Source organism: Stegodyphus dumicola, chromosome X1 (genome assembly GCF_044657685.1).
Source record: "Stegodyphus dumicola isolate Sdum_Otavi_A_Nest chromosome X1, ASM4465768v1".
Lineage (NCBI taxonomy): Eukaryota > Metazoa > Arthropoda > Arachnida > Araneae > Eresidae > Stegodyphus > Stegodyphus dumicola.
Genome location: NC_140780.1, coordinates 60,795,814 through 60,809,640, shown reverse-complemented (window position 1 = coordinate 60,809,640; position 13,827 = coordinate 60,795,814). Strand labels below are relative to the sequence as shown.

Below are 13,827 nucleotides of genomic sequence, written 5' to 3'. Positions count from 1 at the left end.
CTGAAGAAGGAGAGTGCCTGTTTCTCAAATCATTGCTAAAGTTACTATCTGGTAGACCGCAAACAAGTACTGAAGGTAGCAATTTATTAAGAGGCAAAGCATTCAAAGTCTTTTTTCCTATTTTAAGGACTTTTTGGAGAAACTGGATCATAATTTTGTTATGTAGGAAAAAACAAGAAAGATCCCATTCAGCTTCTAATAAACTTGACACGGACTCATTTTCTTAGAGCTCATGAATTCAATGGTCTATTTTCCAAAGTACAGTACACTCCCGATTATCCGCGGAATTGGGTGGCGCAGCCGCCGCAGATAACAAAAACACGGATAATCTGAAAAAGCTAAAAATTGGTATAGCAAAAGAGAAAACAGTCATTCAACTTTGAAAAATCGTTTTATGTACAATAAAACGTGATATAAACAGCAGGACGTGTTTAACTAACGCTTAATATTTTAGTATATCACTCAAAACTAACCTAAAATGCATTTTGTTAATAAAAACAGAAAAGTGCTTTGTACTTACGAGAGGGCGTCAAGGATACACAGAAAAATTAATACATATGTACTGTTTTAATACTGTAATGTATTATGTAATTACAAAAGCCTAACTGTAAAACTACACCTTTTTGAAGAAATCAGTCATTTGTGTTTGCTTCTTGCTTTGGAAGCATTTTCTCATGATCCGAGATTGCATTTTTCGTAACATAAGTTTCTCGGCCAATTCCGCGTCGTCTTGTTCTCCCAAATAGCTCTCAGCAGTCTGTCGACTTGTTGCGAAGATGCTTCGTAAGTCTTCCGCATCTGCACAGTGGGCTCTTCTTCGCCTACACTTCACTCTCCTTCATTCTCGGTCTCACCCCTTGCTTTCTTCACGATTTCATCATCTGTCAAGCGTTCGAAGCAAGGTTCGTTGACGTGACACTCCAATCACTCGTTAATGTTTTCAGCATCGACGTTCTCACCACCCGGAACTGTTTTCACCGTATCGGCAAGAGTTGGCGTAGGCGTGTCTACATCTTCATTCTCTTCCTCACAACTGAAAGGGGTTAGGTTGTTGCTGGCTTCATTAGGCATGAGTTTTCTCCATTATTTTATGAGGGTTGACGGTTTCACTGAGTCCCATGCAGATGCAATATCGTAGATGCTGTCCAAGATTGTGTAGAGTTTCCAAAACTCTTTCAGATCATAACCTTCTTCAACTTTGGTCATTAGCAGCTTGGTTCGGTATGTTCTTTTCATTGTTGTAATGACTCCTTGGTCCATGGGTTGGATTAGCGCAGTAACGTTTGGGGGGAGAAACTTTGCAAACATTTGTCCATCAGAAGACTTTAGCACACTTGTTGCTGGGTGAGAAGGTGCGTTGTCGATCAATAGCACGGCTTTTTCAGGCAGGTTTTTCGATTTAAGATGTTTACGCACTTGAAGAACAAAGATTTTTTCGAACCCTTCTTGAAAAATGTTTTGGTTCATCCATCCCTTTTTTTTTTTTTTTTTCTGGTTAAAGTAATCAACGGGCAAATTTTCTATCCTTGTGCCTTTGAAAGATCTCGGGTTTTTTTACTTTCCAATGACAACAAGTCTAAGTTTATGTCTACTGGTAGCGTTACTGCAAGACATGATAGTGGTCCTTTCCTTGCTGTTTTTATGACCTGCCGCTTTACTTTCATTTTCAAATGCTAAAATGCGAGTGGGAAGACATTTCCACAAAAGTCCCAATTCATCGGCATTGTAAATTTGTTCAAAAGATAGCGCTTCTTTTAAAACAAATTCTTCAAATCCATGGTGGAAATTGTTGGCTGCTTGTTGGTCACCACTAAGTTTCTCCCCATGAAGTCGAATTTCTCAAATTACATGTCGCTGCTTAAAACGAGTCAACCAGCCAAAACACGCATCAAAATTTCCTTTCAGGCCTAACAACTCAAAAAAGGTTTTTGCCTTCGCCGCAATGATAGGACCATTTACAGGAGTACCCTCTTTCCGAACTTCAGGTAACCACTCTGTCAATGCCGTGTCTAGCTCATCAAAGGTAGAACCCTTCATAGTATTTCGCGTTTTCATTGCGGAAGCACTGTCCGACATTGATGCAAAGTTCACCAGTTTGTCTTTTTGCTTTAGAATCTCACGCATTGTTGTGTCCGCGATTTGGTAATCCAATTCCATCTGCTGCCTTGTAGCGCTGTTTGCTACTTTGGAAATTAATTCTAGTTTTTGAGCAATCGTCAATACAACCTTCTTTCGTTTTCCTGACATTTTAAATCGGTAGCGAAAAACAAAAAGCACAAGCACTGAACACAATAATTAACTCCGACCGGTTCGCAAACACTATCAGGCTTAAACTAACAATGGCGAGTGGGAGGAAGTGGACATGTCAGTAAGATTAAGAGGAGAGAGGGGGGTGGAGCGGGCAAGGTGAGTAAGAAATCACTTACTCATGAGAGGGGAAGGTTCCGAGAAGGCCCGGGATATTTTTGCCATTAATAAGCACGATGTTAGCAAATTTAACGTTTCGCTCATTTTTTTTCTTTGAAAACATTTTTATTTCGTGGACATTTTTATTTTCTTTGCTTTACGCATGTAAAAAAAAAAAAAAAAAAAAACTTTGTGCGGCAGGCGTGGGTAATCGGGAGTCTACTGTATGATGAATAGAGGTTAGATGAATTAATATCATTGTTCAGTTCAATATTCTGCTAATTTAAAAACTATTCTGCATCCTTTAAATCCTTTCATTAATAAATTGGTAACATTTCAATATAAGTTAGCAGTTAGTTGTAAGTTAGCATTTCAGTATAAGTTATTCAGTATGTCAAAGGATGCAACAGATTGGCCTGGAAGACTGAAATTTTAGATTGCAATTCTATAAAATGTTTTATTTTATCATTGTAAAAGTTCTTATTGAGAAAAGTAAGCACTGATACTTTTCTGTTAATGGGGCACTAGGTGTGGTAGTCTATTTGTGTTGCCTTCTTGAACATGTGTAATGATAATATGTACAATGTTTAATGTGCACAATGCCAAAGCTGCATGCCGTGCTGAATTTATGCTAGTCTCTGTTTTTTTTTTAAAGCAAAAACAGATTGTAGTGTATATGGGTTTGTGTGTGTACAAGAGTTTTGTTCTTTCTATGCTTATGGTGATCTGTTTCTGTTTAAAAAAATTCAGAGAATTGCACAGATTCATCATCTTGTGTAACCTTGGCATTTCACGCACTAACATTATACACTGTTTCAGAAGTCAAACAACAAAAATCAGCGTTAATTCACAAAATTTTCACAGGACTAGCATTTGCGGTTTTGCAGCTGAAGATGATGGTTCGGTAAAACCATCGAAACTAGTATTTCCTATCTTTTTCGTTTGCGGTTTTGCAGCTGAAGATGATGGTTCGGTAAAACCATCGAAACTAGTCCTGTGAAAATTTTGTGAATTAACGCTGATTTTTGTTGTTTGACTTCTGAATCAGTATTTATTCGGCGTGTTATTGTGTCTTAATTATTATACACTGTGTTGTAAAAAGCTCTTACCTGGTATTTATTTTTGCAGCTATTGGTTGTAAACAATGCAGTTACAACATCTTCCAGTTACAAAAAATTTTTAATTGATGCAAGTATTCATATTTTGGCATATTTACATTTTAAGAAATCAGTTTTTTGAAAATTACAAAATCTAACTTTTTATATGTTCATGTGTAGGAAACTTTTGTAGTCATTAAAAAAAAATGAATCCTTTAAGAGAAAAATTGACCGAAATATTTAATTTCAAAATTTTTGATTTTTTGTACCACTTTTGATTTCCACTGAGGGGTCTAATAAATAAATTTAAATATTTAGAGTTTCATTACCCTGCTTTAAAAGCCATTTAATGGTATTCTTTTATGATTTACTAGTATTTTTAATTTATAATTTTCTTACATTTGGTATGCTGAAAATCATTTTGCACAAGTAGTTTATTAGTTTTCAGTTTGGAAATAGGTTATTAATATTCTTATGAAGTTTTATCATTTTGGAATCATAATCTTGTAATCATACAAGAATTCATTAACATAGATTTTTTTCATTTTTTTAAATGTAAATATAAAGAGTTGACTACATGCCTACATTGAAGTCTCCCAGTGTTTTCTAGAACACAAATCCTGTAAGATTCTGTGGTTGTGATCTGCATTTAAAAAAGAAATTGTATTAATTGATATTTTCCACAATAATCTGCATAGCAATGCTTATCACTTAATCTCTTAACATTAAAAGCCTTTTTCTGAACTTGTATTTTTAGTTGCATACAAATGCAAGCATTTCACTTTTCAGTTGTGTATAATTTTTGATTTTAATATTAAATATATGTGTCTGTCAGTTTTTATTAGATGGGCGTAAAACTTCTCTCTCTCTCTCTCTCTTTTTTTTAGAAGTACAAAATTTTTAATGTATAAAAAGTTAGGTATATAATATTTACAAAACTGATTTTACTAAATTAAAAAATGCCAAAACATGATTATTTGCATCATTTAAAATGTTTTTGTAACTGGCAGCCTGTGGCCAGTGATTGCAAAAACAAAGGCTGGGTAAGACTTTGTGGACACTGTTAATATATTATATTCATTTATATATAAAATAGTTATTCCTTTCTTGAAGGCTTATAGTTAGGGTTGACACCATCCTAGTTAGATTTTGCAGCAATGTTTATCTTTGGCACTGAGTGGTGCTCCTTTATTAGAAAATTACCTAATCAATAATGTAAAATTTTTAGCATTAAATTTTGATTAAAGTCAAAGCTATTCAGAGTGAAATAATTGAAAATACTGTGTTAGTTACCAGTTATCTGACCCATTTTCAAATTTAGCTTACATATGCTGTTCCAGAAGAAAGAAAGAAAATTCAAGATAAATTAATATTTATAGTTTAATTTGAGCAATGCATTGCATAAAATGACTACAGTCAAAAGTCGTTAATCCGGACTCGTCGGGACTTCGGCGATTCCGGATTATCGATTTTTCCGGATTATAGATCATCAGTTTAAATCTGTAAGATGGCATGCAGAAATTATAAAATTAAAAATATGAAACCGTAATTTATGAAATAAAGAACAATTATGATCTAAAGGGTATCAAAATTTACAAAAAAAAGCTTAATATTTGTTTGTTTACTTTATTAAACATTTCTTTCAATGTAAGTTGTTTCGTTTTTTATGTGATAATACATTCTCTTTAATTCGATAACAGACATAATTTCTTGTTCAGTTACAAAGTTCCGCTGTTCAAGTCCTATAGTTGCTGTGTCTACCGACTAATTTGTCAATCGAAATTTTTTCGTTTTCAATAACCTCTGTCAATTTCTTCGCTATCGAAAGCGAATTATAATGACGAGGAATTTGATTTAAATCATATCAAAGACGGAGTACATCGAGATGAAATACTACATTTAGTAAGGAATTATAAGCCCAATAAAATAAAAACATCTGCCGTGAAGATAAGGATAGTGCTGACAGATCAACTTCCAATTCATTGCACGCTGCGGCGTTAAAGATAAACAAAGTTTAGATAAGCAAACTTTAAAGTTTAGATAAACAAAGGATATGCCATTATCCATTTTTTGCAGCAATTCCACTTTTTGTTTAATGGACTCCGAAAGATACTTTTGCTTTGTAGATCCTTTACATATTAGTAAATATATATCGGAAATTCTATTTGAAATAATCGAAAGTTCAAGCTTACTTTTATAAAATTGCTCTAACAGTCTGCAAAAAATAATAAGCCGGATCCAATTCGAAGATTAAGGAACAACGCAATTTGCAACATTAACTGAAATAGATAATTAGATAATTTTAGCTTAGCTTATACCGTCCGTTATACATTAAAGGCGCACTCGTAAATGTATTTTGCGCACACGCACAAGCATATTTGCAGCCATAAATATCTTACGCGCATGCATCAACGCGACGCATGCGCAGAAAGATTGTACCTTTGAGGTCCGGATTATAGATCATTCCGGATTATGGGTGTCCGAATTAACGACTTTTGACTGTATAAATATATTTCTACAATTTCAAATAAAAAAATCAACTGAACATTTTAGCAAATTAATAAAAATAATTTGTCTTCCACTTCATGTCAAGTCCTTTAACTTTAGATTATTTTACCCCAATTAGTTTGTAAATCTGCCTGTAGGGGGCAGTACTTATTCAAAGTAGTCAAACTTAGCTTGACTAGTTTTTACCTATGTCACTGAATATGTACTGCCCCTTTTAGGTAGATTTACAAAGTAATTTTGAGTAAAATAATCTCGAGGTGACTTGACATGAAGTGGAAGACAAATTATTTTTCTATTGATTTGTTAAGGAAAAAAACTTCTGTAATTAATTTTTATCATGAATACAATACAGTAAGTTCATATTTAAAACAATTAAACTTCTTTTTTTTTAAAAAATTAGGTTACAAAACAAAGAGGTTGAATAACATAAAACTTGAAAAGGACAGACATTTTTTTCTGTGATCACATTTTTTTAAAGATTTATATCTAAAAAATTTCGATTCTTTTAATATTTTAAATTGTAGAAATATATTTATTGTCATCTTTATGCAATGAATTGCTCAAATTAAATTTTAAGTATAATTTATCCTGAATTTTCTTCCTTTTCTTCTCGGACAGCATATGTAAGCAAAATTTGAAAATGGGCCATCTGCATTGCCTGTAATTAGTATACCCATGTGGGCAGAATAGGCAACCTGTGATATACCAAAATGTATTTATGTGGTAACTGAGGTATGTGTATGCACAGGAGACAAGCTGCAGAACCAAGGGCCATGTTTCCACCTTCATATTTGACATTCTGTAGAATTTAAAAGTGATATTGTTACACTGAGTGCATTTATTTATTTATTTATTTATTTTTAATTTTTCTTGTAAGGAAGTGTAAGATTGTGGAGTTTGCCACCTGATGAAAGAGAAAGCACTGTATTTCTTCCAAAATATGGCATTTTGCGTGTTATGCAAAAATTTGCATTCCATTAAGTTGTTCTTTGTAAATGATTAAATTTTGTGCTGCTACCAGTTTTTTCCAGTACTCAGATGTTTTTTAAGTGAAAACATTTCACTGTATACATAAGGAGAACTGACACTGAGCACAGTGCCGAATTTCTGCAATTCTTTGAAGCTTAAACAAATTTCCATGTACATGGGGAATAATGTGAAAAAAGGTATTTTATGATGGATGTTCCTTGCATTTTTGTGTTAATTGATTTGATATTGTTCCACCATTTTTTCAAAATGGTTTATGTCTTTCATGTCTTAGCTTAGCAAAAACTCATTTGCCAACAGGTAATGCTTTTCAGGAGGGGGTTTAAGATTATCAGAAAGTGCTAACTAAAGGTAAACATTGATGCCATATGTAGGTAAAAATATGTAATTTCAGTACTACAAGGCATTTGAATTCTGAGAAAGACTGGAATGTTTATAATTGTATAGCATCTTAGCAGAATGGGGGCACTTATGAAGGTAATCTAGTGTGCAAGTAAAATAAAGGAAAGGAAACAAGGCTTTGTAATTATCCCTTTGATGTAGCTCAGGCAGGTAGTCCTGGCACCTTTTTTTTCTTAATTAAATCCAGTGTAGAAGGTATTCTCATATTTTTCTACAAACATTTCTAACTCTCTTCGTGCAAAAATATTTTTGTTAAAATGTATTAGTAAATGCATTCTGTAATTTCTGTTTGCATCTTTATTTCTAATAAATATTTCAGCCAAACATCTTCTTTCATAAGATTTTTAATTATATTTAGCAACATGCTTCCTGATGATGCAAAGTTCTAAAGGCTATACTACCTCACCAGTGCATTTTTGTGAAGATAAAGTGGATCCAGATATGGTAAATATCTAAAAACAGTGTTTATTGCATATATAACACTATAATTAAAATATACTAGATAGTCTGTAAAGCGTCAGTAGATAATAACTTAGTTCCCATTAGCCATTTTTGACAAATAAATGCTATAGTAAGCAGTGTGAGTGACATGAGTAATGAATAAGTGTGGTGTCAAATAGACTCTTGAGTTCCCAGTTTTATGTAACCCCTATTAATTCTTACTAAGCCAGTTTAGTCTTATGAAAGAAAGGTATAAGTTAATTTCTAATTCTCTGGTTTTTCTCTGCATTTTGTTTGGCATATACCTTTCACAGAACAGCATGTAAAGTATTTTCAAATTTATGAGATCCTAGCATCAAAAAATGTGTGCATAAATGGCCATGATATGGGACTAGTTGAAAATAGATAGCTATTAATTCTCGATAAACCAGATTAATTTTATGAAGAAAAGTGTAAGTTAACTGCTGTTCTGTGGTTTTCCTCTGCATTTTGGAAAAATTTAATGTTTGGCATATACCTTTCATTGAATAGCATGTAGAGTATTTTCAGAGTTATATTATCCTAGCATTAAAAAAAGTGTGTTAACAGGCATGATGTGGGGCTTCATGTGGAAAATGGATAAACAGTATTCAGTGGAGTATGGAAGAGGTATGACAAACAGCCATTCAAAAAGAAATGTGGTTCAAGAGCTTCACAATTATTTAATATAATTAGCTTTTATCTGTTAATTTTCTAGTTCCTTTGTACTTTTGCCAGATGATTGCCCAAGTTTGGCAAGGCACAAACCCAAGTCAGCTTTCACATTTGATGGAAAAATGGGTAAATAAATACCAATATTTTATTTAGTTCTTACCTGAAAATATATTTTCATAGTATAATTAAAAAGCAAATGGAGCATGGTATGATATTATACACTGTTGGCCTTTAAAATATTACAAGATGAAGGAAGCATGCAGCAAACATCAAATTTGCATCAAAGAACATAGTTTAAAATGGGAAGACTTCACAGTGGATTTCTCATTTTGAAATTGTATTTTAACTTTGTTTCTGTAAAGGTTGTGATATGCGTTGTGTACAAAGGAGAAGCTTGTACCAGCGTGTGTCGAAATTCAACCTCAGGAGCATCATAGCCTATCGAGACTAGTTTATTTATCATAACAGGCCTATTAGGACTGCTGTTTATCATTGCTGCTCGTGTTGGTTGGAATCCCATCACTATCAGGCAAATAATAAATCAATGGGTACAGGAAAGCCATATTAAATGTCATTAAGAATTTGAGTGAACCTCAGCTCCTAGGCCCTAGAGGACAGACTTATTGTCTTCATGGGCTTATGTGATCCATTACCATACCACAGCGTTGTGATAACAATAACAGCAGACATAGTGTTACCACATTTTTTTTTTTTTTTTTTTTTTTTCAGATGAGTCCTGCTTCTGCGCACAATGTCATAATGAATGTATCCATCTGGGGAGGCACCAAGGATAACAAATGTTACCAGCTTGCATTTGCCATTATCATATGGGCGCAGCACTTGTGGTGCCATGGTGACCTCTTGTTTGCAAAGGCAAAATTGGGGTAGAACTGCACAGTTAGTCTATACCTGTATAACCGATGGTGAAATTATATTGTCCCACCAACTTTTATCTGCAGGACCATGTAGAAAGTTTGTTGCTGTTGAACCTGTCTGCATAGCTAGCAAAATGGACAACCACCATTACATTTCTGATGTGTTAAAACTCATAGCTGTGCCCTATCTTTGAGGCTTGCGTGATGTTATTCTTATATATGTTGACTCGTCAAACATAGATAAATTACTGTTTATTTATAAGATTAAATTAGATTACTTTATACATAAGAGAGACATTGATGCTACATGGTTGGCGGCAAGTGACGAGAGTGTGACGCAGCACAAATACCGTGCACTTGCCTAGCTAGTCAGGTTAGAGGCACTGCCATCTATCGGCAAGCAAAGTAATTAATATGTAACATGCCCTTTTTATTTATAGAACAAGACTAGTGCATGTTACTAACTTAGTACAGTAATTATTTAACATCATTACTTACTTAGCAGTTAACTTAAGAAAACATTTTGACATTAAATTTTTACTTAACAGTTGACTTTAGAGAACATAGCAAAATTACATACCTGGATGACTCACTTAAATCTTTAAAATTGTGACTTAACTAATTAAACTGATATTTTAGAGTTCTGAACAGTTCATTAAATTCCATAATTAATCTATAAATAAAGTATAAGTTTTTGGCATCAATAAGTTCTTCCTAATTGTCTCTATATCGAAGAGGTTTTATTCTATTTCTACTTGATCGTCTTAACATTGGTTCAGTTGACACATTTCCTGGAATTTGAGAATGTTTAGTAGAATCACTTTTCTGTTCCTTAGGAGGATTCTGCCTATCATTATCTACAAGAACAGGTTGATCTAGTGTTGATTAATCAAGTCCAAACAAATCTTCTGTTGTTCTGTTCCACTCTGTCATTTCACACGTAGACTTGTCTTTACAAATATGATGTCAGTTTCTCCTATACACAGTTCCATCATTTGCTTTTATGACATAAGATCTTGGTTGAGGACCTGTCTTCATTATCATGCCCTGTTTCCAAGGCTCTTTAATTTTCCATTTGAACCACACTTTATCATTTTCATGAAGTTTTGGAAGCTGGGTTGCGTGTTTATTGGCATATTTCTTTTGCGCCATCTGCCTTTTTTTAATGCTCTACTTGCAGCTTTTATTTGAAATTTTGGTTGCAATGCTTTAGGATGTGGTGGCAGAGATCTCAGTCTTCTTCCCATTAATAATTCAGCCGGGGATGGCAAATTTTTTACAGGTTGAGTTCTATAATCTAGCAAAACAATATACAAGACTTTTCCTTCTTCCACAGCTTTGCTCAGAGACTTCTTGAGAGTTCGGACAGATCTTTCAATTTGCCCATTTGCTCTAGGAAAATGTGGTGATGTGATGTTATGCATAACACCCCATTCAAGAAATTTCCACAATGCTTTCGAGTTGTATGGTGGTCCCCCCATCAGTGATGAGCTTCTCTGGTATTCCATGTGTTGCAAAAATAGACTTCATAACAGTCATTACAGCTTGAGCAGTTATACTTTTAAGTGGTTTCAGCTCTACACATTTTGAAAAGTAGTCTATCATTAACAGATATTGTTGTCCCTTCAGGTAAAAGAAATCACAGGCAACTTTTTGCCAGGGTCTCTCTGCTAGATCACAGTCTAAAAGAAGAACTTTCTGATTAGCTTGTTGATATTTCTGACATATCGCACATTTAGAAACACATTCTTCCACATCTTTGTTGATGTTCGTCCAGTAAAAATATTCTCTAGCTTTACTAGAAACTATACCTTTGTGAGACACATGCAGTTTTTTCATAATTTCTTTCCTAAGAGATGCTGGCACTAGTCATTGTCCTCGCAAATTATTCCATCTTTTGTTGTATAAAGCTCTATGCCAGTAAGGTTGTGCTGCTGGCCTTGTTTTGCTTCTTTCTGGCCATCCATTTTTGATATGAAATAGCACATCTTGCAATTCAGGGTCCTTTTCTGTCATATTTACGATTTCCTGCCATTTTGTTGGAAAGGCTTGTGTTAATAGACTTACATTAACACTAGGTTCTTGACTAAAGGTGTCAACACTTGACTGTGCTCTGGACAGGGCATCAGCTATTAGCAGTTGTTTTCCTGGGACATATTCCAATTTCAAATCATACCTGTTCAGTTTGAGGAGCATGCGCTGAAGACGAGGGGAGATTGTATCATAAGGTTTCTTACTAAGGCCTAGTAATGGTTTGTGATCAGTCTGCACTGTTACATGTCTTCTGTACGTATAGTAGTTGAAATATTCTAACCCATATACAACTGCTAAGAGTTCTTTTTCAACCTGCGTGTACCTTTGCTGTGTTTCTGTCAATGATGCTGATCCAAAAGCCACAAGTTTATTATTTTGTAGGAGAACCAGTCCAATTCCATATTTACTGACATCTACTGACACAGTTACAGGTTTGCTTTCATCAAAATACTGTAAACATGGGGCTTGCACAATCATCTGTTTTAGGTGCTCATAGTCTCTTTGGATGTTTTCATCCCATAACCATTCGCTATCTTTTCTCAAAAATTGCCTTAATGAATGAGTTAAGACTTGACAACTGAGGTGTGAATTTTGCTAAGTATGTCACCATTCCTAGAAATCGCTGCAAGTCTTCCCAGCCTTTTGGTTCTGCAAACTTTTCAATCGCTTGGACCTTCTTTGGATCAGGTGCAATGCCTTTATCAGACAGTACATGTCCTAAATAAGTTACAGAGGTCCGAGATAGCTGTGTCTTCTCGATGTTAAATTTTAGATTAGCACTTCTGGCTATCGTAAGCGTCTTCCGCAACAACTTGCAATGTTCTTCGACAGACGATGATCAAAATATGGATTTATCTTGTTCTCATTGCTAAAAATCTCCACCATGGCCCTTTGAAATTCCTCAGGTGCATTGTTCAGACCGAAAGGAAGGACCAAAAATCTGAATCTTCCCCAGGGCGTTGTAAATGTTGTCAAGTATGACGACTCTTCATCAAGCGGTAGTTGCCAAAATCCATTCTTGGCATCCAAAATGGTAAATATTTTACATCCTTGGAGTTTTGTCATAAGGGCTTCTGCTGTAGGGATTGGATAATGAGGTCTTTGAATAGCCTCATTAAGCTGCCTTGGATCTAAACAAATTCTCAATTTCTTTGGCGTATTTATCACAACCATGTTGCTCACCCATTCTGTAGGCTCATCAACTTTTGCTCTGATGCCAGTTTCAACCATTTTGTTTAGCTCCTGCTTTACTTTGTGATGCAAAGCAAGTGGCACTTTACGTGGTGCTGCAACATGAGGTGCGACATTTTCTTTTATTTTTATCTTTACTGCTCGATTTAGTTTTCCCACACCAGTAAAACATCTGCAAATTCCTGTATCACTTTCTCTGGTGTCTCTTCATTTTGTTTCTTTCCCTGCTTGACATGATACACTCTTTCAATCAGACCCAAATCTTGGCAAGCCTGAAGACCCAAAATAGGAGATGATTCCAGAATGGTTATCAGAAATTTGAGAGTTTTTGTAAATTTTTAGTTTTACATGTAAGGTAGCACTCACCTAGTATTGGTACTTGGTTGTCACTATAATCCAGTACTGGTTGTTTATTTTTCTTAATTATTGGTTTCTCACACCACTTTAACAATTCACTCTGGGTATAATGTTAACTTGAACTCCAGTATCTAATTTGTAGTTCACTTCGTTCTTATTAACAGTGATCTTTAGGTATCAGACTGATGCTTTATTTGAATCCACCGCGTTAACAGTTTTTACTTTCCCTAGGTAAATAAACTCCGAGTCGCGAGCACTCTCTGTTTTGGTTTGGTGCGATACATTTTCGCCCAGTGATTTCTCCCACCGCACTTTCGGCAGACTGTTCCGAGCGCAGCGCACTTCTTTGGCTCATGTTTTCTTCCACATCGCTTGCACTCTTTTACTTGCGTTATCTGCGCGGGATTTGATCGATGTTTGTTTTTCTGAGAGCGTCTATAGAGATTTTGTTCTCGTTCATTTCAGTGGCTTGTGCTTTGCTATGTTCTGCTGCCGTGCAATTCACTGATGATATTTTGCAGCGTCTTTTTCACTGTATTTGTCTCTCGTATTAGCCGTTTTTGTAATGCTTTATCTGAGATGCCTTGTACTATTTTATCACGGAGCATTCTAACTTGCACTTGCCCATAGTTGATATCTACTATTGCACATCGTAGCCTTGAGTAAAAGTCTGTGAATTTCTCTCCTTTCTCTTGCTTTATTTCAAGAAACTTGAATGATGCATAAATCTCATTCTGATAATCTGCAAAATATTTGTCGAATTCTTGTAGCACTTGTTTCAAGAACACTTCACTGCTGCCTGCTTCTGGCTTCAAATCAAACGATCGATATTGCTT

General features: G+C 34.8%; 1 protein-coding gene across 4 annotated transcripts in view; it reads left to right on the top strand.

Moving 5' to 3' along the window:
- mRpS18C (mitochondrial ribosomal protein S18C) overlaps nt 1-13,827 on the top strand; it is a 78,605-nt gene that overhangs the window by 22,399 nt on the left and 42,379 nt on the right. For all 4 annotated transcript variants that reach the window (XM_085807323.1, XM_085807320.1, XM_085807321.1 and 1 more), the window contains exon 2: nt 7,759-7,844. In XM_085807323.1, the coding sequence (XP_085663449.1) occupies nt 7,759-7,844 (86 nt within the window). The remainder of the gene's footprint in view (nt 1-7,758; nt 7,845-13,827) is intronic.